The sequence below is a fragment of the Phyllobates terribilis genome, unplaced genomic scaffold (assembly GCF_046119375.1).
Source record: "Phyllobates terribilis strain yellow unplaced genomic scaffold, ASM4611937v1 Scaffold_7__3_contigs__length_470593459, whole genome shotgun sequence".
NCBI lineage: Eukaryota > Metazoa > Chordata > Amphibia > Anura > Dendrobatidae > Phyllobates > Phyllobates terribilis.
In genome coordinates, this window is record NW_027362767.1 from 324,103,800 (window position 1) to 324,130,631 (window position 26,832).

General features: G+C 43.1%; 1 protein-coding gene and 1 long non-coding RNA gene across 2 annotated transcripts in view; one reads left to right on the forward strand and one right to left on the reverse strand.

Moving 5' to 3' along the window:
* The window catches only part of LONRF3 (LON peptidase N-terminal domain and ring finger 3), a 34,496-nt gene extending 23,540 nt beyond the window's left edge, over nucleotides 1–10,956 (reverse strand). Inside the window, exon 1 of the mRNA XM_073641185.1 lies at nucleotides 10,199–10,956. Within this exon, the coding sequence (XP_073497286.1) occupies nucleotides 10,199–10,823 (625 nt within the window). The 5' untranslated portion in view covers nucleotides 10,824–10,956. The remainder of the gene's footprint in view (nucleotides 1–10,198) is intronic.
* Nucleotides 10,957–13,561: 2,605 nt separating this feature from the next.
* LOC141153206 (uncharacterized) lies at nucleotides 13,562–24,718 on the forward strand. The gene is made up of 3 exons (XR_012247263.1): nucleotides 13,562–13,626; nucleotides 14,848–14,937; nucleotides 24,001–24,718. It is a non-coding gene; the product is annotated as an uncharacterized lncRNA (long non-coding RNA).
* The last annotated feature ends 2,114 nt before the right edge of the window (nucleotides 24,719–26,832 follow it).

The following is a 26,832-nucleotide window of genomic DNA, read 5'->3' on the forward strand; positions in this document are numbered from 1 at the left end:
GAATACTGACGTGATTTAGGCCTTTAAATGATCTATTGTTAAGAGTCCATGGATAAAAGAAGTTCAGACAGTCTACCTTTTCAGTGTAAAAAAGGGGATAAAAAAAACCTGATGTAACTAGGATGACTCCTGAAAAAATAAAATTGGTCCATTCCTTGTAAGGTGAAACGCACACAGATGTGTGAATGTAGCCCAAGACTGATTGCACACATCCATGTATCCAGGAGTGGACATAGAGAGAAGAGGCCCCTGTGCAAGAACGATACATAGGCCCTTTACAGTCCAATAGTTCATAATGCACAATTCCACCTGGTTTGGAGCTGGTAGTGCCCCTCATACCTCTTGGGACCCTGTGTGACCGCACAGGTTGCACAGATGACATTTCTGCATCCACTGGTAGACACTCTCAGAAAAGGGCCCCTGTGCAAGAATAATATATGGGTTCTTTGCAGTTCAAGAGCTCCTAAAAATGCAAAATTGCACCTGCTTTGGAGGTACAAAATGGGCTGGCTCCCTTACCTCTGGGGCCCCTGTGCGACCGCACAGGTTGCACCAAAGATATGTCCACCGCATGTGTCACGGTCCTAAAAGCCTGTCAAGTTGAGGTCAGGAGACCCATGCCTAGTCCGCACTTGGGCCGTGACACAGATGTGTGCATGCAACCTAAAACTCAATGTAAGAAGTAATCAACTTAGAATTTATAAGCTTACCTGATATTTCACCTAATATGAATGCATGGTTCTGCTGCCCTTATCTTCAACAAGTTAAAGTGCTTACAGTGCACATACTAGTCAAATATTTCCAGGAACAGTCCAAATTCCCGTGCCCTTTTAAGTGAGTGGTCTCTGTTTATCAGCATTTTAGCAGCACTATAGGAGCTAGAACATCCTTTTCTTCACTTCCTATTCCTTATGCCTGTATGCAGTTTGACATATATACGAGATCAGGAGCAGAGATGCAAAGACCCTTCCCATCCCCACTTTCTGTAATCTCAGTGTCTCTGCTGCCAGAGACGGATTACACATGACAACAATCAGCAGGCAGCGAGTTAGACAGAAGTGAGACCCCTACTGGCCGGCACTAAGGAATGATTTTTTGTACTTATATTGTTATTTTGTGTAAACAAAGTACTTAGCAATTTTATTAGTCAGTGTAACAGCTATACGATGAGCCTCACTTTCCTGAAACAGCAGGGACCGTGTAACATTTTGGGCACCTGAAATTGTTTATTTAGGGGAAGTAAAACTCCATAGATGAAAACTTTTGTGTGTGTGTGTGGTGGTGGTGGGAGGGGGGGGGCAGTATTCTCAAACGCCAATGTATTAAATCAGTACTTTGTAAGAGAGTCTGGGTGTCACCATTACAATCTATCGTTGTGCAGCTGAAAAGCAAAGTGCATATTATTGTAATATTGACCTATATTCCTAATAGACATGGGAGCAGCTCACAAAGCCGCGTTATATAAGGTGGGAGGCGCAGCTATTTATACTCGCTATGACATTCTCATACTGTTGCCAATTGTTTTGCCATTATTTTCTGTTACATTGAAGCTTTCAGTGTTAAAATGTATCACTTCAATACAAAATTAGCTCTGGCTCTAAAATAGCTGATTGTAAAGTGCCATTTCGCACTAAGAAATGTCAACAAAGTGTGTTGCTATGGCATCCGGATCGTAATGGATGGAACATAATAGTAACGTGTTCATCCGACGGCTCCTCACGTCATTCTGACACTAGTTTTATTTATAGCAAAGTAAACAGAAGCAAATAAATATACAAAGCGATTAAAGTGAAGGTCGCCTTTTGTTGGATCTTTGGATATTAGGAGAGGACATTCATTTCCTAGTTCATTATCTAACATTTCACTGGTTAGCAGAAGTGATCAGGTCAATCAGCTGCGAGGAGATCAATGTCTCTGTGGCGGCAGGGAATACAGAATTGTAATGTGCTGAATATCACGATAACACTGACCTCTCCATATAGGCACAATTAGGATCTATGGCGCACCAACCCCAATCCACCCTGCAACTTAGATCACATCTGTATTAAAGCCTCTGGGAGGAACTGATTTCAACGCCCCCAACTTCACACAAGCAAATTTCGAGATCTCTACACAGACCGCAATGCCCACGTGTATCTCCGTCCCAACTTACAGCTTCATAGACACATATATAGACTCATTCAGACGTCCGTGTTGCACAAACGCGTGGTATCCGATTTTTTGGGGGGATGGGGTAAATAACACATGCTTATAATAATCTATGATGCTGTTCACGTGTCTGTTTTTTTCCAGCAGTACAGATGACAACGGCCACTATAAATCTAGGAGTCCATGAAAACATGTACAACACATTGATAGCATCAGTGTACTTCCGTGTTTAACATTACGAAGTATAGGAGAAACTTTGTAATTGATTTATTTATTCATCCATCCGTGAAAAACACTGATGACACTGATAGTAAAAACAGACACCCTGATGGTAAAAACGGACAGACTGATGACACTGAAGGTAAAAAAGAACACATGGATGACACCCTGATGGTAAAAACAGACAGAGTGATGACACTGAAGGTAAAAACGAACACATGGATGACACCCTGATGGTAAAAACGGACAGACTGATGACACTGAAGGTAAAAAAGAACACATGGATGACACCCTGATGGTAAAAACAGACACACTGATGGTAAAAACGGACACACTGATGTCACAGTGATGGTAAAAGCGGACACACTGGTGACACTGATGGTAAAAACTGACACATGGATGACACACTGATGGTAAACATGGACACACTGGTGACACATCGATGGTAAAAACGGACCAAACACTGATGACACCAGTACCAATTTTTCACATATGTGTTTAAACCCAGATGTGTAAACAAGGCCTAAGGCTGTAAGTTTAGGTCGGGTTGCCAGCTGTCAGACTGGGCAATGCCATCCAAATACAGACCATGAATTACACCCGTGTGAACCCGGCCTAAAGAGACTAGGAACTGATCTGCTGCACCAAAGAACGGAGCTGTGCAGTGCAGCTCTATTTTATGAGTTTTCATCTGATCACCACCGGAGCTCATAAAAGTTCATCTGTGAGGTGCCGGATGTTGGACCCCAGTGATCTGGTACCGTTGACCTATCCTAAGGATAGTTCTTCAATATCTGGTGACTGGACAATACCTTTAATGACATTTTCTGTAGTAGATTTACATCTCGGGGACCTGTAGACATTGTCTGGTGCCTTAGAATTAGTGGCTTGTTGGTCCCATTGCAAAATCTCCCACAGGGCCCCCAACTATCACAGGTCTTTAATTGTACTGGTCTTTTCATACATGCCAAAGGAACTTTTGGGCCCCTATGCTCCCGAGGCTGGGTGCGACTGATTAGTATCCACCCATTGAGTGGGCCACCCAGGTTTCTGTGCCCATTGCCTTTTTTTGGTCCTGTGTCAGAGCTCAGCACCTAGACACCCATTGGTATACCCCCATAACAAACTGTGTAGTTAAAATATAATGATAATGTAATATTTTCTGTGGTTCCTGACTGTTCTCCAAATATTAGCCAAAAGGTAATGTACGTATATTGCTAGTAAAGCCCATGATTTCCTGATCATGAAGGCTAACCACTTTAGCGTAGTGACTTGATGGCTTGAAACACTGAAGATGGCACAGTAATAAAGAGCGTCGCAGCTTCTCCATTCTCCGGATCGGCGGGGATCCCTGGTGATATTCCTTTACTTTATGTTATGAAACTACTACTATAAAAGAATCACAGCAGTTCCATAGATTGTTGAAAAAAGTGAGAAGATGAAACTATTGTATCACTGTTTTATATGAAGATGATTGGCTTTCGATTGCTTCGCATGTAGCAATCCATCTATTAAGAGATCATTACAGAGTGCATTGTTCAGCTGCAGACAATCCTTATGTATGTGGCTGCCTAGCGGCGCTGACAGCGAGCTGCATTGTCTGCTCTGGATCCACATAAGCTCAGTCATTTTGCAAGCTCTGTTTTACAAAAATCTAAGATCCAAGTACATTCTGCTAATTTCATTGTATAAGAGGCACTCAATAATTCAGCGATCTAGTTAAATTACAGTTATTGTTGTTGGAAAAAGGTTGCAAATGTTTGACCCAGTTCTTTGTTACCTCACTGGTTATGCAAGCATAGAAGAGGGAGGAGGGGCGGGAGGATTGGCAGACAGTATATTCTTCATGGTTATGCAACTCTGCTCTCCTGACCCACTTTCTCAACATAGCTACACTTCCAAGGAACAAACCGGTCAGGCTTCTTATAAAGAGCATGTGGAGCACCACCGAGGCTACGAAATGTGTGCCAGCTCAGGAACATAACACCGCTACTAACAAGCGGACCCATAAAGTCACACAAATGCTCCACAGAACACAAGGCGTCTGATGATCTGTAATATTGTAAGGATATTAAGAACAGCAACGTATTATCAAAACTGATCCAAGTGGATTCTTTTACCAATTACATGTAGTTTATATATAGGGTTGTCTGCGTGATCTAATATAGGGGGTCCCCTGATCAGGGTGCCCGATCTAAATGTCTGCATTGTTCATTGAAAACAATGGACCCATTGTAATGAGAAAACTAACAATTATACAACATCTGATTCCAAGAAATCCCAGCAACTAGATCCCAAAAATCATTTTATTAGTGTAGACTGCAATAAGAGCTGGGGTTTTCCAAACAGATAAACCTTTTATGTACAGTGCCTGCCTTGTATAAGGGTATGTAACCATCCCATGACGGAAACCATTCAAAGTCAACTCCACCTCACTTGTCTGCTGTCAATTACAAACATTAATTTCATTTATTTAGCATATTAAGAAATATTTCACTATGTGGCGCATATATATATATATATATATATATATATATATATATATATATATATATATATATATATATATATATATATATATATATATAGATATACATACACACACACACACACATATAGCAAGGTATATATTAAGGTTAAAGGGCTTGCCTGGCTCTTCCCCGGTCCCAATCACAGGAGGGTTTGTTACAATATGGCTGCGGTGACAGCAATTCTCACACGAGTCACGCTACCAAAAATATCTGTGCGGCTTGCTGTCACGCAACTATTTTAGAGTTGCAGTTTTGCAGTAAAAATATGGCCAAATCACAGATAAGTTGCAGTCACATGTGACTTGCATTGAAGTCTATGTAAAGTGCTGCAGAATATGTTGGCGCTATAGAAATAAAAATTATTATTATAAGTCTATGGCAAGTGAGTCTAGTGGGACAGAAAATCCAAAACAGTTGTTAATATACATGACTGAGTCACAGTCGTAGGAGGTGACAAGTCACAGTGCGACACCGTAGGAAATCATTAGATGCAATGTCGCAGTGTGACACATGTCACCATATAGATCTAGCCTATATGAATAGATAAGAATAGCGGAATCTCAGCCTTAGGCTATGTTCACACGTTCAGTATTTAGTCAGTATTTTACATCAGTATTTGTAAGCCAAAACCAGGTGAGGAACAATCAGAAGAAAAGTATAATAGAAACACATCACCACTTCTGTATTTATCACCCACTCCTGGTTTTGGCTTATAAATACTAATGTAAAAAGAAAAAAAAAAGTTTCTCCACCTCCTCCATTATGTCAGTCCATGAAAATCGGATGTCATCCGAGTGCGGTCCGATGTTTTTCATGGTCCCATAGCCTTGAATTGCACGGCCGAGTGCGATCTGACACTCGAATCAAAATCGGACATGTCTCAGATTTTTTCCTCAGACCACTCAGTACGAGGAAAACAAAAAAAATCGGACATGTGCACAGCCCCATATAATATCATGATATCATGAGTACGTGGTGAAAACCATGGATAGCACTCGTCCGAGATAATCGGCTGTGTGCTCACCATGAGTTTTTGGTGAGTTTTTGATACTGTGTGCTTTCTTACAGTTCCAGCAAAGTGGATGGGACTTCTAGAAATCTCATAGCCACTGTGCTTTTTATTTACTCAGCATAAAGTGACCTGTGGTGATTCACAACATGTCAATCTCTCCTGCGGGTACGCTGAGTTTTATGTGCGGATTTTCCCCAAAGACTTCCATAAGATGCAGAAAATGCTCAGGCAAAAAACGCACATGCCTTTTTAGTGCGCTTCCACTGTGGAAACGCATGAAATATGCATGTAATCTGCACATTACTGTATCAATAAAGTTTTGTTAAAGCCAAATACCAGGAAGTATCAAAACAAAGCAGCTTTATTTAAAACATGACATCCCAAAAGGAGACGAAAAAAGCAGCGTCAAAAGCGCATTTAAAAAAAACTAAATGAAAAATGCAATTTACATAATAGGTGCAGAAATGGATCAGAAAATCTGCAACATCAAAAACTCCCCAAATACTCATCCTGGGAACATAACCTAAAAGAGCCTTTATCAAGCTTGAATGTCGTAGTAATAAGTGGATGTGTGACGTCACCTGCTACCTGAGGTACACTAGCAGATTGCATAGCAGATTCGGAAAATTGCTGCTTCCTGATTGATGAAAGTCACCTACAGAAAGTGCAATAAATGCCATGCAGAGTACAATAAAAGGAAGGTGACGGTCAGCTTACAGCAACCATTGCCAAACATAACCCCACTCCACCCCAGGCCGTCCCGTTCTATATACTTTGTACTAAAGTGCAAGTTTGGTCATTCAGACTCATTTGTGTTCTCTTTTTTGCATCCTCATTATAGTAGACCAGTGCACTACATGTAGGTAAGAGACAGAAATGTATCAGTTTGTCAAACCAGAGTTACTGGAATCAGCAATGTGCATGAATATTTTTGAAACACCTATTTTTATGGTTACATGGACGAATTTTCGGTTTGCGTGTTGTCGCACTCAGACCAATGCTATTCAATGGGGCCGTGCAGATGACCTTTTTTTTTTTTTCACGGACTGAATCTGTGCGTAAAAAAATATAATAAAATCCCAGCGCAGACGGTTTTTGCCCTTGTGTCAACTTAGACTCCCTCATTCAAGTCTATGGGTGTGCAAAACAAAAAACAGACTCCATACGGAGCCACAGCATGGCCTCTGATTTTTACGGATACATTGCAATTCTTTAACAAAGGAAACTGTATTTAGTCTTGTAAATTTTTGAAACATACCGATGTATAAAAACAAAATGGATTGTACACGGATGACAAAAGGGAAAAAAATTGTCTGAATTTTCTGGATGAAATTCGGATGATTTTTATATTGTCTTACAGTGGTAAATACCAGTAATAAGGGCAGCCCAGACCAGTTACAGGCACTTCATACATAGCAGACAGCGTCGTCCCCACATCATACATAGCAGACAGCGTCGTCCCCACATCATACATAGCAGACAGCGTCGTCCCCACATCATACATAGCAGACAGCGTCCTCCCCACATCATACATGGCAGACAGCGTCCTCCCCACATCATACATAGCAGACAGCCTCCTCCCCACATCATACATGGCAGACAGCGTCCTCCCCACATCATACATGGCAGACAGCGTCCTCCCCACATCATACATGGCAGACAGCGTCCTCCCCACATCATACATGGCAGACAGCGTCCTCCCCACATCATACATAGCAGACAGCGTCCTCCCCACATCATACATAGCAGACAGCGTCCTCCCCACATCATACATGGCAGACAGCGTCCTCCCCACATCATACATGGCAGACAGCGTCCTCCCCACATCATACATAGCAGACAGCGTCCTCCCCACATCATACATAGCAGACAGCGTCATCCCCACATCATACATAGCAGACAGCGTCGTCCCCACATCATACATAGCAGACAGCGTCGTCCCCACATCATACATAGCAGACAGCGTCGTCCCCACATCATACATAGCAGACAGCGTCCTCCCCACATCATACATAGCAGACAGCGTCGTCCCCACATCATACATAGCAGACAGCGTCGTCCCCACATCATACATAGCAGACAGCGTCCTCCCCACATCATACATAGCAGACAGCGTCGTCCCCACATCATACATAGCAGACAGCGTCCTCCCCACATCATACATAGCAGACAGCGTCGTCCCCACATCATACATAGCAGACAGCGTCCTCCCCACATCATACATAGCAGACAGCGTCGTCCCCACATCATACATAGCAGACAGCGTCGTCCCCACATCATACATAGCAGACAGCGTCCTCCCCACATCATACATGGCAGACAGCGTCGTCCCCACATCATACATGGCAGACAGTGTCCTCCCCACATCATACATAGCAGTGTCCTCCCCACATCATACATAGCAGACAGTGTCCTCCCCACATCATACATAGCAGACAGTGTCCTTCCCACATCATACATAGCAGACAGTGTCCTCCCCACATCATACATAGCAGACAGCGTCCTCCCCACATCATACATGGCAGACAGCGTCGTCCCCACATCATACATGGCAGACAGTGTCCTCCCCACATCATACATAGCAGTGTCCTCCCCACATCATACATAGCAGACAGTGTCCTCCCCACATCATACATAGCAGACAGTGTCCTCCCCACATCATACATGGCAGACAGCGTCCTCCCCACATCATACATGGCAGACAGAGTCATCCCCACATCATACATAGCAGACAGTGTCCTCCCCACATCATACATAGCAGACAGTGTCCTCCCCACATCATACATAGCAGACAGTGTCCTCCCCACATCATACATAGCAGACAGTGTCCTCCCCACATCATACATAGCAGACAGTGTCCTCCCCACATCATACATAGCAGTGTCCTCCCCACATCATACATAGCAGACAGCCTCCTCCCCACATCATACATAGCAGACAGTGTCCTCCCCACATCATACATAGCAGACAGTGTCCTCCCCACATCATACATAGCAGACAGTGTCCTCCCCACATCATACATAGCAGACAGCCTCCTCCCCACATCATACATAGCAGACAGTGTCCTCCCCACATCATACATAGCAGACAGTGTCCTCCCCACATCATACATAGCAGACAGTGTCCTCCCCACATCATACATAGCAGACAGCCTCCTCCCCACATCATACATAGCAGACAGCGTCCTCCCCACATCATACATGGCAGACAGCGTCGTCCCCACATCATACATGGCAGACAGTGTCCTCCCCACATCATACATAGCAGTGTCCTCCCCACATCATACATAGCAGACAGTGTCCTCCCCACATCATACATAGCAGACAGCGTCCTCCCCACATCATACATGGCAGACAGCGTCCTCCCCACATCATACATGGCAGAGTCATCCCCACATCATACATAGCAGACAGTGTCCTCCCCACATCATACATAGCAGACAGTGTCCTCCCCACATCATACATAGCAGACAGTGTCCTCCCCACATCATACATAGCAGACAGTGTCCTCCCCACATCATACATAGCAGACAGTGTCCTCCCCACATCATACATAGCAGACAGCCTCCTCCCCACATCATACATAGCAGACAGCGTCCTCCCCACATCATACATAGCAGACAGTGTCCTCCCCACATCATACATAGCAGACAGTGTCCTCCCCACATCATACATAGCAGACAGTGTCCTCCCCACATCATACATAGCAGACAGCGTCCTCCCCACATCATACATAGCAGACAGCGTCGTCCCCACATCATACATAGCAGACAGCGTCCTCCCCACATCATACATAGCAGACAGTGTCCTCCCCACATCATACATAGCAGACAGCGTCGTCCCCACATCATACATAGCAGACAGCGTCCTCCCCACATCATACATAGCAGACAGCGTCGTCCCCACATCATACATAGCAGACAGCGTCCTCCCCACATCATACATAGCAGACAGCGTCGTCCCCACATCATACATAGCAGACAGTGTCCTCCCCACATCATACATAGCAGACAGTGTCCTCCCCACACCAGTTTGCAGTAACTGCTTAGTACAGATGTTTGGACTATTGTGCACAGACTGACATCAAAAGGGACAGTAAATTCTATATGAGGGTTAATATAGATAAAGATACAGTGTGACAAGTGGGAATATTCCCAGGTTGCTCATGCTGGCATCTCTTCTCTGGGCTCATGCCAGCCTATAACTGAGAGCCCAGAGTGCAGCTGCCTGAGAGCAATGCCACCCTCTCACAGTGCCTGGTGACTGTACAGTGTGAACACTGCTCTTACCTAGGGAGATGGCTTCATTGTATCTGTCCAGTGCATCCTGTAACTTGCTCTCACTGAGCAGGGCATTGCCTTCATGCCTGAGCTTGGCCGCCTGGACCTCGCAGGAGAACCACTTGGCTATGATGTTACTGAGGAGCACATTGACCCTGTAGTGGTGCTCTGTGCCCTCCGGAGCCACCCTGCACAGCTTGCACTGACTTCTCCTTCTCTGGCTCTCCAGGCACCTCTTACAGAAAGTGTGCCCACATGGCAGAGTCACAGGCTCGTACAGGAAGCCCTGGCACTCCTGGCAGGTCAGGATGCCCCACTGTGGGCTCAGGGGCAGCGGGTCCCTTCCTCTCAGCTGATCTGCCAGGCAGGACACCAGGGTCTCCAGCTGCTCCGCACACAGCTTCTTCTGGGCAGCGGCTTCCTGGTACAACGCGCAAGCATCCTGTAGTCTGCCAGTGTATGCCAGGCAGTCTGCCCTCCTGAGCAGCAGCCCCCAGTCCACCACCCCCGACTGCTGCTCCTGCAGCTGCCTCTCGTAGATCTCACACGCCAGCTGGAAGTTTTGGGCTTGAAAGGCTTCTGCGGCAAACTCCAGCATCAGGCCGGCACTGCCGGCTCCCTCCTGGGTGCCCATGCTGCCGCTCCGCCGCTCACTTCACCCCCGGGCTCTGGAGTCGCTTCATTCCTGCAATACGGCTAATAAGAATTCTTCCAGCCAAGTGTTATATAAAATGCCCGGCACGTGACGCCCAGCAGCGGCTCCCATTGGCCGAGCGCCTTCAAATTGTTACAAAACCTCACTGGGTTTTATAACAAGGTTGCAGTTGTCATTGTCTGATCGAATGTCAAAGTAAAGTAATGATCGTGCCAAGAAGGCCGACACGTACACAGCTGGCACTCACAGGGCACACTATGCCACATTATATATCTCCCATCCTGGACACTGTACACAGCTGGCACTCACAGAGCACACTGTGCCATACAATGCAATGTAATACAATACAATATATTGTATAATGTAATATAATATAATAATATATCTCCTAGCCCAGACACGTACACAGCTGGCACTCACAGGGCACACTATGCCACATTATATATCTCCCATCCTGGACACTGTACACAGCTGTCACTCACAGGGCACAATATGCCATATAATATAATTTACTATTATATAATGTAATTTAATTTATTATACCTCCCAACCCCGACACGTACACAGCTGCCACACACAGGGCACAGAATGCCATAGCGTAGAATATAATGTAATATAATAATATACCTCCCAGCCCAGACACATACACAGCAGCCACACACAGGGAACAATATGCCATAGAGTAGAATATAATATAATAATATACCTCACAGCCTGACACGTCACACATAGGGCAAAATATGCCACATAATATAATGTAATGCAATATAATATAATATAATATACTTCCCAGCCTGACACTGTACACAACTGATTTATACAGGGCAAAATATGTCATATAATATAATATATCTCCCAATCTGGACACTGTACACAACTGATGTATACAGAACACAATATATAATATAATAATATAATATAACCACCAGCCTAACAATGTACAGAACTGCCTAACAATGTACAGAACTGATATTTACAGGGCAAAATATGTAATGAAAAAATAATAATATAGTATACCTCTCAGCCTGGACATGTACACAGCTGCCTTACACAGGGCAAAATATGGCATGTAATATAATACAATATAATATAATAATATAACTCCCAGCCTGACACTGTAACAGAAGTTATATATACAGGACACAATATATAATATAGTAATATACCTTCAGCCTAACACTGTAGATGGACACAACTACTATATGCATAGATATACCTCCCGGCCTTGAATATACTGTATATACCGGTATGTCGTAGAGAAAAATTGTAAAATTCATACAGACATTTCCGGAGAGGGGAGATATCTCCCTCACATTGAACATTAACTGGTAAAGTGAGAAAGAGTTGACACTGCAACCTGTATTTAAGTAGGACCTTCTGCTGTGAACAGGTAATTACAAAAGGGGATCTGCTGAAAAACAGTCACCAAGTCTAGGATTCATATACTCAGAGGTGGACAAGTACAGGGGCTTCCTCTGTTCAAAGGAATTATCGCAGACACTCTGGAGCCAGTGGTCAGTGATGAATATTGGGGTTTGCATCAATACGATATTTATGGGAGATATATTTTTGCTGTCGTGGCAAAGTTACAAACATAACGCATTCACTCACATCACCATAAGGCTGGCTTAACACCTCCAACTTAAATATCGATAGATGGATGATGCTATCCATGCCATGTTCCATCTCTATAGAAAGGTAAAATCGTGATAGGAAACATGACAACAATATCTTCTGCCTGGGACCTCCAGGGGTGAAGATATCCTGGAAGTTGAGGATCTCATAATCTTCTAAAGACCTGGCACATCCCAAGACCAACCCAGCATATGAGCTCACCAAGGGGAGGTATGTGGGCGTAACCTTTATCTAATAAAAATTAGAGTTTAGGTTTTTGCCATTTGTCAGTTCTGGAAGGCACAGTACACTGTAATTCTGTCCATTGCTCTAAGGAGTTGTTCTAAGGAGTGCTTCCCTCTGCTAAGTTCTGTGCCATTTCCATGTCACAGGTTTAGTACTTTTTCTTTTGTTATCTCTTTCATCCAGTGTGATTGTATATACCGTATTGTTTTGTGCCCATTTTGAATTATCTTTGCATATTTTTTTAAAAACACTGCCTACTTTTTCAGATTAAATATATAAAATTTAATAGTTCCATTCCTCTTGCACTGTAAACAGCACCCCTGTAGCCATATGTTATCTGTAATGGGTGTCCAATCGGACTCTATAAATGATTGGTGGTAGCAGATAGTAGTTCCTTTTGTTAATGTTGAGTTGGCAGTGATCATATCGGAGTATACATATATATTCCTTGTGTTGGAATCGGAGGCGTATATACCATATGCTCACTGTGAGTTCCCCAATAACTGGGAAAACAGCCGCTGCCTAATCAGCATCCCTCATCTGTTAATTGCGTATTTGTCCTGACAATTGTAGGCAGTGGAGTTGCGTCCCCTGACAATATATATATATTATATATATATATTGGCCTGTACACAGGGCCGCCATCAGGGCATTACTGCACTTACTGGCTTATGGGGCCCGATCGGGCTCCCATTCTTCTGCTCACTGGGCCCCAGTGGCAGCATTCTGCCGGTTCAGTGAACCGGCGTCCTCGGACACAGGTTCACTTTAAATCTATTGCCGTGCAGGAAGCTTCCCGCACGGCAATAGTTAACAGCCGTCGGCCACTTACAGGCCGGCGGCTGATGTCAGCGCGCACGTCGCTGGGGCATGACAGTGCTTCCGGTGATGGCAGAGCCAGACACCGCGGGAGTGCTGCAAGGTAAGAAGAAACTTTTTTTTTACCTTTTTTTTTAAAGCCGCACCAGGACAGGATGGAAACATGAGAGCAGAAAACATGGGGCAGGATGAAAACATGGGGGACATTGAAGGCAGGATGAAAACATGGTGGCAGAATGAAAACATGGGGGACATTGGGGGCAGGATGAAAACATGGGAGCAGAATGAAAACATGGGGGACATTGGGGGCAGGATGAAAACATGGTGGCAGAATGAAAACATGGGGGACATTGGGGGCAGGATGAAAACATGGGAGCAGAATGAAAACATGGGGGACATTGGGGGCAGGATTAAAACATGAGGGACATTGGGGGCAGGATGAAAACATGGGGGGCATTAGGGGCAGGATGAAAACATGGGCGCAGAATGAAAACATGGGAGACATTGGGGGCAGGATAAAAACATGGGGGACATTGGGGGCAGAAAACATGGGGGCAGGATGAATAAATGGGGGACATTGGGGGCAGGATGAAAACATGGGGGACATTGGGGACAGAAAACATGAGGGCAGAATGGGGGACATTGGGGGCAGAATGGAGAGACATGGGAGGCAGTATGGGGGACAAGGGGGCAGAATGGAGACATAGGGGCAGATGGGGAAACATGGGGGTAGAATGGAAACAAGGATGCAGAATGGAAACATGAGGGGCAGATTGGGAGACATGGGGGCAGATTGGGAGATATGGGGGGCAGATTGGGAGACATGAGGGCAGAATGGAGACATGGGGACAGAATGGAAACATGGAGGCAGAATGGAGACATTGGGGCAGAATGTAAACATGAGGGGCAGGATTGAGAGACATTGGGAGCACAATGGAGACAAATGGAGACATAGGGGCAGGACAGAGACATTGGACGCAGATTGGGGGCATTATGGAGACAATGAGGGCAGGATGGAGACAATGGGGGCAGGATGTGGGAAATTATTACTGTAGGGGCTAATTATAGGGACAATGGGGGCAGGATGGAGACATTGAGGGCAAGACGTGGGACATTATTACTGTAGGGGCTAATTAAAGGATATTATTACTGCTGTGATGTATTTTATTTTTGAGGATACTATTTTCAGTGAGGGGGTCCTGTTACTGTGCAGGGCAGCACGTTGTCGCTTTTTTTTCTTCATCTGGCGTAGTGTAGAAGTTGGGAAAAATTGGGGAATGTGCTCTGGAAGTGGTGCTCTAGATAACTGTGTTATTTTCTGCAGAGACGAGTCCTGGCTGGAAGAAGTGATGGCGGTCTGCGCTGGATGAAGGAGAAAAGCGAAGAAGAAGGACTTCAACTAGAGATGTCACCGGTGAGTCAGTGTGTTATCTGTACACTGACACTATACACTGTATACTATGTACAGAGATTCTGTGTATAATAGTACTTATGGTAATATTAGTATTCTATTTTTTTATTAAAGATCAGTATTGTAGTATTCGGTCACTATGGGTGGTAATATGTGATCTGGTCATGGCGTGGGGGTATTTGTCCCTTGTATGTGATATTATTCGGTCACTATGTGGTGGTAATATGTGGTCTGGTCATGGTGTAGTGGTATTTGTCCCTTGTATGTGTTATTATTTGGTTATTATGTGGTGGTAATATGTGGTCCGGTAATGGTGTGGTGGTATTTGTCTCTTGTATGTGGTATTATTATTCGGTCACTTTGTGCTGGTAATGTGGTCATAGTGTGGTAGTATTTGTCCCTTATATGTGGTATTATTGGTCATTTTAAAAATGTATGTGACACATTCCCATAAATAAAAATATACCTAAAAGAGTATTGGGTATTATAAGAAATGTTTAATAGGTTAGAGTAGAGTATGGCCCGGCCAGAAGTGTCTCCTTGTCATGGTGGCGGCTTAAAAAAATCTTTTGACCAAAACAAAAGCTGGCTATGTATGTGATATGGTGTTTGATGGGAACTGTTAATGTGTGATTGGTGAAGACATGGTGCAAAAAGTAGAGTTTGGAAGGTTTGAGGTATGGAGGCGGAGCCTGGGCAGAGCCTCAAGGGGGCCCGAAAAGTTTGCCAGTATGGGGCTCCGAAATTCCTGCTGGCAGCTCTGCCTGTACATATCAATTGTGTACATTTTCCAGACTAAGGTGTATGGAATTATTGATATTGTATTTTATATACAAATGGAAAATGTCTGGAAAATGTACACAATAGATGTATAGAGGGCAAAATATGTAATATAATATACCACCTAATCTGACAGTGCACACAACTGCTATATACAGATATCTAATTTAATCTTGGAAAATGTACACAAGTGTAACATATACAAAACAACACAGTATATATTTTGTTGTATTATACACTGCTCAAAAAATAAAGGGAACACTTAAACAACAGAATATAACTCCAAGTAAATCAAACTTCTGTGAAATCAAACTGTCCACTTAGGAAGCAACACTGATTGACAATCAATTTCACATGCTGTTGTGCCAATGCAATAGACAATAGATGGAAATTATTGGCAATTATCAAGACACCCTCAATAAAGCAGTGGTTCTGCAGGTGGGGACCACAGACCACATCTCAGTACCAATGCTTTCTGGCTGATGTTTTGGTCACTTTTGAATGTTGGTTGTGCTTTCACACTCGTGGTAGCATGAGACGGACTCTACAACCCACAGAAGTTGCTCAGGTTGTGCCGCTCATCCAGGATGGCACATCAATGCGAGCTGTGGCAAGAAGGTTTGCTGTGTCAGTCAGCATAGTGTCCAGAGGCTGGAGGCGCTACCAGGAGACAGGCCAGTAAACCAGGAGACGTGGAGGGGGCCGTTGGAGGGCAACAATCCAGCAGCAGGACCGCTACCTCCGCCTTTGTGCAAGCAGGAACAGGAGGAGCACTGCCAGAGCCCTGCAAAATGACCTCCAGCAGGCCACAAATGTGCATGTGTCTGCACAAACGGTTAGAAACCGACTCCATGAGGGTGGTATGAGGGCCTGACGTCCACAGATGGGGTAGTGCTCACAGCCCAACAACGTGCAGGACGCTTGGCATTTTCCACAGAACACCAGGATTGGCAAAGTCGCCACTGGCGCCCTGTGCTCTTCACAGATGAAAGCAGGTTCACACTGAGCACATGTGACAGACGTGACAGAGTCTGGAGATGCCGTGGAGAGCGATCTGCTGCCTGCAACATCCTTTAGCATGACCGGTTTGGCAATGGGTCAGTAATGGTGTGGGGTGGCATTTCTTTGGAGGGCCGCACATCCCTCCATGTGCTCGCCAGAGGTAGCCTGACTGCCATTAGGTACCGAGATGAGATCCTCAAACCCCTTGTGAGACCATATGCTGGTGCGGTTGGTCCTGGGTTCCTCCTAATGCAGGACAATGCCAGACCTCGTGTGGCTGGAGTGTGTCAGCAGTTCCTGCAAGATGAAGGCATTGAAGCTATGGACTGGCCCGCCCGTTCCCCAGACCTGAATCTGATTGAGCACATCTGGGACATCATGTCTCGCTCCATCCACCAACGTCACGTTGCACCACAGACTGTTCAGGAGTTGGCGGATGCTTTAGTCCAGGTCTGGGAGGAGATACCACAGGAGGCCATCCGCAACCTCATCAGGAGCATGCCCAGGCGTTGTAGGGAGGTCATACAGGCACATGGAGGCCACACACAATACTGAGCCTCATTTTGACTTGTTTTAAGGAAATTACATCAAAGTTGGATCAGCCTGTAGTGTGTTTTTCCACTTTAATTTTGGGGGTGACTCCAAATCCAGGCCTCCATTGGTTAATAAATTTGATTTCCATTGATGATTTTTGTGTGATTTTGTTGTCAGCACATTCAACTTAGTACAGAACAAAGTATTCAATGAGAATATTTCATTCATTCAGATCTAGGATGTGTTATTTGAGTGTTCCCTTTATCTTTTTGAGCAGTGTATATAATCTGCATAAACAATTATATAATAATAGTATAGTATAATTTAATGCCTTATACTTGTACTATAGATCCTTCTGAATACAAAATATAATGTAATGACTATACAAAGGGGCATATGTAGAGAGTCCTATGGGCTACAGGATAACTTCCTACCTCTCACTTTCTTAAAGACCAGACAGTTTCCCATTTTTGCACTTTCTTTTTTTCCTTGTCTTCCTCCAAGAGCCATAACTTTTTTTATTTTTCCACTGACATAGCTATATGAAGCCTTGGTTTTTTTGCAGTTCTTTTGAATTGCACCATCTATTTTACTATGTAACTTATTGGAAAACAGGAAAAAAATCCAAGTGCGATAAAATAGAAAAAAATCTGCGGTGTCAATGTGTGTGCATTTTCATCTCACTCTCCTGTTGTGTGATCCTGTGCGCAGCGAGCGACCACTACAAAAAGGAGAGGGATGAGAACGCACCTGCAAACATTGATATTGTATGTGCTCTTGCAGTGTCAGTTCATGCAGGGATGGGAATTTAGATAAAGCAGCACTCCAAAGCGAGTGCTTTTTAGAGTCGTTATTAATCACCATAATAGGGGGTGGATAGGATGGTGATACACCACTGAGCCGTTGGCCACATGAAGGTTGCAGTGAAGTCCCCTGATTTACACACCTAATAAAACTGTTTACATATACAACACAATTAGTGAAATCTACAGTACAAGTATGATTTTTATAGGGGCTAAGTTCCCTATATGAATATCCAAATGGTTTAATTCTAATTTTGGAGACTCCCTTTAACTAAAAAAAAGGGCACAAAAAAAAGGGCACAAATTAAATAATAAATAAGGCGTAAACATAAAAGTCATTATTAGAACCATTTCTACTCCAGAAAAAGGCACAAAAATCGAGGCCCAAATTTTGATATGTACGGGAGAGTCATGAGCCGACAGGTATCTAAGGTGTATCAATCGTTTAATTTTTCTAGCTCAGTATCTGCACACAGCCTACACTGTCGACTTACATACACTGTGTGCACAGTTATTAGGGAAGTGAGAAATTTGACCATATCATCATTTTTATGCAGATTTTCCAACTCCGAGCTGTATAAACTTGAATGCTTATTGGATGAAGCAGATCAGGTGATGTGGATTTGTGTAATGAGGGGGGTGAGGTCTAAGGATACAACGCCCTTTATCAAGGTGTGCAGAATTATTAGGCAGCTTGTTTTCCCCAGGCAAAAGGAGCCCAGAAAGAGATTTAACTGCCTGAAAACCAAAAATTGCTGCAAATCTTGCAGAGGGATTCAGCACTCTTGAAATTGCTAAGATATTGGGGCGATCACAGAACTATCAAAAATTTTGTTGCAAATAGTTAACAGGGTCGTAAAAAATGTGTTGTGAAAAAAAGACGCACATTAACTACCGAAGAATCAAATGTGAATGACCGGGAAGCCATTGTCCTCCAGTGCTGTCATATTCCAGAACTGCCAAATAAAGTAGCACTCTGCAACGTTAAGTATGCGAACATGAAATATATGAAGTTTGAATAGCATTACTGCTCTAGAAAATAGAAATAACTGAGATATCTTATCGCATACATTTGGCAATTCATGTATACCCAGCAGCCACAATAAGGCGTTTCTCATTACCAGGAACCTACCTAATGTGAAGAGACTAAAGTCTGCATGTGTATGGGAAGTGCAAGGGGAGTGGCCTAAGCCAAAAATAGACGACATAACGGTAATAATATTAGATATTAAAAAATATACTTTATTGGATAGAACATGGTACGAAACATAAAATACACTCTATAAAAAACACTCAATAAAGCCATCAGAGGTGGTGGCACATGGTGTATCATTTTGATTGCGCTCTATATATATAGGGAATTGATGCAAAACATACTGAATCAAAGTGTGTCTCACATATAGACATCAAACATCGCACATCAAATAAATTTACAACATACCTCCCAGAGCGTTCTACACCTGGTCACCACACTGAGGCCGTCCCCAACGCGTGTTTCGGCGCTTTGCCTTTCTCAAGGGGCAGTACCACTTGTCACACACCTGCTGTATATATATAGAGTGGCCGATTACCTCCTAATCGCCACTTCCTTGTACATGTCTAAACCTCCCCCTACACACATGACCACGCCGACCCTACCCCACCGCCAATTACACATATAGAGACCGACGCGCCTTGCGTCCCAAAAGAGGGGCAGAATTAACCGTAGACATTCCCCCGGTATAGCGGAAGTGACGTTCCTTATGTGACGAGTTTGGGCGGAACCTACGTCATACGCGTCATCATTGAGGGCGGAAGTGACGTAGTTAACATAACGTAATTGGGCGGAACTTACATCATACACAGCGTCATTAAGGGCGGAAATGCACCCAAGTACATTCACCATGCCCATAGATGACGCAGAGAAGTCACCGTTACCAGGATACGCGGCGGCGACGGCGTTCACGTCCTAGGACGTTTGAGGACGCCGTAAGCCAGCGTATACACCAGGACCGTGACCCCACTGCGTACAGGCATAGCCCATTTGACCAAAGGTTCACCATAAATCACACCGGACTCACACATAAGTGAAAACAGTAAGAGATCCTATATACAACTATGGGACCTCATTATCACAAAACAGTGATATATACACACATATCTTTCTTATTTTCTTTTATATTTCTAAAGAGGTACCCAGAATAACCATTGAGATATAGTAAATTAGTATAGGGACACATTACATATGTGACCAATAACGCGATACGTGTGAAATATTCTATATCATGTCGTGTGCACAATAGCCCATATCTCCCCAAATTATCTCTTATAATACCAAATACTTTGAAAACAGTTATTGCAATACTTTCGTCATATATAAATAGAAAATTCACAATCATTAGCATTACAATAATAATATCATGGTATAATTGGCATATATGTACACAGATGCCCAAAAGAGACAACTATCAGGTATCGGGTATTTTCCTCCACTGTACATAATACACTTAGAAACAAATGGATCAGGGAAGAGGAATTTTTCTTCCACATATATGGGGGACACCACAGAGCTCCATAGTCTCTCACTATTTTCCACTATGGTATCCGTGGTATGGTGTGAATAGAATCTTCACGTTGGATCAATGGGTGGATGTATATTGCCGTAATTATCCACAACAGGTAAGCGACAAACAGACACATAAAAACCTAAAAATTAAAACAACAATTAGATATACAAACATAAAAGGGATTCTTTTCAATTAAATTTGTTGGCTATACAGAGGACAGCAGACTATAAAAATGGGGCGAAACTGATATTTTCGTTGAGTCCGAAACGCGCGTTGGGGACGGCCTCAGTGTGGTGACCAGGTGTAGAACGCTCTGGGAGGTATGTTGTAAATTTATTTGATGTACGATGTTTGATGTCTATATGGGAGACACACTTTGATTCAGTATGTTTTGCATCGATTCCCTATATATATAGAGCGCAATCAAAATGATACACCATGTGCCACCACCTCTGATGGCTTTATTGAGTGTTTTTTATAGAGTGTATTTTATGTTTTGTGCCATGTTCTATCCAATAAAGTATATTTTTTAATATCTAATATTATTACTGTTATGTCGTCTATTTTTGGCTTAGGCCACTCCCCTTGCATATTATATGTATGACGACTGGTGTAGTATCAGTCCTCTCTTTTGAGCAGCAACACATATATTTATAAATATAATATCATTTACCAATGTACTATATTTGGTTGCTGTGGTGTTCTTTCAGTCATTTGATGTGTATGGGAAGGTAAGATGCTGCGGTAATTAATACCGCCTGAGGCCTAGGAGCGGAGTGCTCGGTCAGAAAGCCTATATATATATATATATATATATATATATATATACATATATATATATATATAAACAAAAAATTAAACACAAAGAACACACTGAGCATAGCAACACGTATAGGGAAAAATGGTCACCAAAAAAAGATTACTCGTATGATAATACGTTTGCTACATGGACAAAAATAAATGGCAGACCATTCGGATGAGAACACAACTGACGAAGAGAACCACCGAATGTTGGGTCCAAATATTAACATGATAGACATCAGAAGAAATAAAAACCCTTTATTGAAGACATGGTTAAAGTGGCACTACATGCACTAGAATGCCCGCACTTAAAGAATATATATTATGAAAATAAGAATATGATAATCACCACAACAATTAAAAGACCACAAAAATAGATAAGTACTTAGACAATAATTCAGGTATGTCATATAATAACAATGTACAAAGATCACTATATATCAAACCGTATACTATATAAAAGGAAATGGTACACGGTGCCTTTATAGTATGCACATAAACATTGCCTAGAGGAAGGGCCTCAAACACAGGGCCCGAGGGCCGCATGCGGCCCCTGAGGCTGCTTAATGCGGCCCCCAGGCACCAGAGCCCCCATAATGATTGTGGCCTGGTGCTGAGGGCCGCCATAGTCAGTGATCCTTCTCAGTTGAATGTCCTATAAGTTAGGGCCCAGCATGGGCCATTACTACAAGATGGGGACCAGGATGGGCACATTACTACAAGATGGGGACCAGGAAGGGCACAATACTGCAATATGAGGACCGGGATGGGCACATCACTACAAGATGGGGACCAGCATCGGCCATTACTAAAAGATGGGGACCAGGATGGGCACATTACTGCAAGATGAGGACCGGGATGGGCACATTACTACAAGATTGGGACCAGGATGAGCACATTACTGCAAGATGAGGACCAGGATGGGCCATTACTACGAGACGGGGACCAGGATGAGCACATTACTACAAGATGAGGACCAAGATGGGCACATTACTACAAGATGAGGACCGGGATGGGCACATTACTACAAGATGGGGACCAGGATGGGCACATTACTGGAATATGAGGACCGGGATGGGCACATTACTACAAGATTGGGAGTAGGATGAGCACATTACTCCAAGATGGGGACCAAGATGAGCACATTACTACAAGATGGTGACCAGGATGGGCACATTACTACAAGATTGGGACCAGGATGAGCACATTACTACAAGACTGGGACCAGGATGAGTACATTACTCCAAGATGGGGACCAGGATAGGCACATTACTACAAGATGGGGACCAAGATGGGCACATTACTACAAGATGGGGACCAGGATAAGCACATTACTACAAGATGGGGACCAATATGGGCACATTACTACAAGATAGAGACCAGGATAAGCACATTACTACAAGATGGGGACCAGGATGGACACATTAATACAAGATGGGGACCAGGATGGGCACATTACTACAAGATGGGGACAAGGATGGGCACATTATTACAAGATGGGGACCAGGATGGACCATTACTACAAGATGGGAACCAGGATGGGCACATTACTAGACAATGGGGAAACTACTACAAAAAGTTGGTCAGAATTACTATATACTGCTAATTGTAAGAAAAAAATCACTGTATGTGGCCAATTAGGGGACACAAAAAGGAAATAAAAATTGTAAAACAGTAAACTTGTAAAAACTATAAAACTGTACCACAGCCCATAAAATGATTGCCATTTAAAATAAAATAAAAATGCCAAAAAATGTACAAAAAATGATCCAAAAGGTGTATAGAAAAAACAATATGGTATCATTAAAAATTTCATATCATCCTGCAATAATGTGGCCCTTGAAATTCACATTTTTTCTATGTGCGGCCCATATACTTAGCCGAGTTTGAGACTCCTGGCCTAGAGTATATCATATGCCGTAATTATGCCAAAATTAATCAAGTAGCTGACAGAAAAACCGACATGTGCAACACAGTATATAGCCAGGTGTCAAATATATAATACCCACACAGGAAATAGAAGGGGAAGGGAAGGGTGAGGGAGGAGGGGCATAATTTTTCTGTGATTTTTCTAATATATGAAATCTGAATTGCATCACTGCTTTAAAAAATAGACATAACTGAGAAATCTTAGCGCATAAATTGGCCAATTCATGTGTACCTGGTAGCACCTGTTCACACCTGTTTTGGAAGTGACGATTGTTTTTTTTGATATTTGTATACACAGGCTTTCTGACTGAGCACTACGCCCCTAGGCTTCAGGTGGTTTTATTTACAGCAGGATCTTACCTACCCATACACATATAGATTTTAGTCTCTCAGAGAGGAAACACATTGGTAGGTCCTGGTAATGAGAAACGCCTTACCGTGGCTACCAGGTATACATGAATTGCCCAATTTATGCGCTAAGGTTTCTCAAATATTTCTATTTTTAGTGATACAATTCAGATGTCATATATTTCATGTTCGCATACTTAGCGCTGCAGTGTGCTACTTTATTTGTTAGTTATATATGGAGATGGCTACTCTTAGTAAGCACCTGTACACACCTGTTTTCTGTTTTGGAAGTGATGGTCAGTTTTTTTATATTTATATTCCAGAACTGCAACCTTCCTGGAGGGCCCAGAAGTACAATGGGTTCAGTGCTCAGAGACACAGCTGAGGTAAGGAAGGCTGAAACCCGAGCACCACCGAACAAAACACAGAAGTGGACACGTCAAGATTGGGCCAAGAAATATCTGAAGGCAGATTTTTCTAAGGTTTTATGGACTGATGAGATGAGAGTGAATCTTGATGGAGCAGATGGATGGGATCGTGGTTGGATCAGTAACGGGCACAGACCTCCACTTCAAGTCAGATGCCAGCAAGGTGGAGGTGGGGTACTGCTATGGGCTGGTATTATTAAACATGAGCGAGTTGGTCCTTTTTGGGTTTAAGATGGACTCAATATCAACTCCCAAACCTATTGCCAGTTTTTATAAGACACTTTCTTCAAGCAGTGGTACAGGAATAGTCTGTATCTTTTAAGAAAACCATGATTTTTATGCAGGACAATGCTCCATCACAGCATCGAAGTCTCCACGGTTCAGCTGCAATTAAAGGCCTTAAAGATGAAAGATGACATGGTCCCTTCCTCACCTGACCTAAACCCTATTGAGAACTTGGGGTCCCTTCTTAAATGGGAGATTTATGGTGAAGGAAAGCAGTATACCTCTCTGAGCAGTGTCTGGGAGACTGTAGTTGGAGCTCTCCAAAAAAATAATCGTCAACAGATTAAGAAACTGACAAGACTCCATAGATGGATACTTATGAATGTAATTGAAAAGTAGGATGTGTTTATTGGTCACTGATATATATATTTTAAATGTCAGAAATGTATTTTTGTACATTTTGAGTTGTCTGCGTATTATTCTCACTTTCACAGATTAAAATAAACAATTGAGTTTGTAAAATTTTCATTTAGTTGCATAATAATTCTGCACACATAGATATTCTCATAAGAAAGACAAAACCTCACTTTTATTTTCTTAAACATTCACAACAGCGCTATAGTTGATCAATAATAAAATGAATCAAGAAATACAAATTGCCTAATAATTGTGCACGCAGTGTGGTTGTGTAGATTGACTCTTCGCACCAGGCAATGTACACAAAAAATATTACCTGCCCCAATGCTTTACACATCAGCTAAGCCATTAGCGGTAATAACAATCTTGTTCACTGTTCCTAATGTCGACCATGAGAACTATGAAAGAAGCTCAAGTAATGCGATGAATGTATTTTGTGGTGTCACTGTGCAAAATGTGCCAGCGTTCAGATCATCACATGTAATTTCAGGCTCCACACGAGGATGGTAAAAAATCAATACACTAGGTCTAGACTCTAGAGAAAGCTGGAGAAGCTTATTTCTTTACAATTTTGCAAAACCAACAGGAAACACCAGTAAAGGGTTTTTATAACAGACAACATTAAAGGAAGTAATAGGATAGAGATTGTAGGCAGAAGTGGAAATACAGTGGGGATGTAAAGGTCTACGCTAGGCTAGCCAAATATATCAGCTGAAAATCTGCTATCAAACAAATGACCTCATAGATTTAGATACCGGTAAATGTAGCATAGGGAGGAGGGGAACGGAGGCTGGAAGCTTACCACATTGAAGACTGAATAGCCTCAGCTGGAGTCCATCCTGTGGGTGCTGCACCCATTGGTGATCGCAGACAAAATGTAGAAAGTAGGAGTTGAACCGGCACATCCAACCAGGAAAATGTAAAAAAAAAAAAATTTTATTGGGAATTTTTTTTTTTTAAAACATGATAATAAAATGGAAACCTCAGGAGAACCTGACGTGTTTCAGGTGCAGAACGCTCCCTTAGGCTGTGTGCCCACTATGCGTTTTTTAAGCGTTTCCGCAGCGGCAGTTCCGCTGCAGAAACGCTTAAAAAAAGCTTGGTAGAAGGTCTGCCATGTTCCCCAATGATAATCCGCATGTGCTATACACATGCTGCGGAAATTTCCGCTGCGGATTATCATTGTGGAAAAATCTGCAGCACTACCAATTATTTTGCGTAAACGCGGCGTTTTTGCCACCATTGACTTGCATTGGAACGCATGGAATCCGCATCACAGGATCTGTACATGCGGATTACATGTGTTTCAATGTGCGGATGGTACCTGGGTCTGGAGGAGAGGAGACTCTCCTCCGGCCCTGGTACCATAGAACCTGTAAAAAAAGAATAAAATAAAAAATATACATTATACTTACCTTCTGATGGCCCCCGGAGTCCTTGTCTCTGCTTGCCGGCAGCTCGCGGTAGATTAAAGGACCTGAGGTGACGTCATTTAGTCATGTGACAGGTCATGCGACCGCTGACGTCAGTAGGTCCTTAAATCTACCGCGAGCTGCCGGCAAGCAGAGACAAGGACTCCGGGGGCATCAGAAGGTAAGTATAATATTTATTTTTTGACATTCTCTCGGGTCACACTATATAAATGCATGCCGGTTGCATGGATTTATATAGTGTGACCAAGTTGGCAAGCACTTTCCAAGTGATGCTAAAATCGCTTGACAACCCGCATGCGGAAATGCATGTGAAGAACACTTCACTTCCACATGTCCCTGGCAGGAAAACGCATGTACAATCCGCATGTACAATCCGCATGTACAATCCGCATGTACAATCCGCATGCGTTTTTTCTGCGAGGGAGATGCAGAAACGCTCAGGAAAAATCCGGAGCATTTCTGCATCGTGGGCACATAGACTTAGTCATAGGATGTCAAACATAAAACATAGAGTGATGTTATATATATTAGAGACCAATGTCAATTGGGGGAGTGATTAAATGATTAACCAAAACCAAGTTGTTATAAAGGTGTTTCACACACGTATAACATGATTACCAAAAGATGTTGCCTAAAATAAACAGCGATAAAT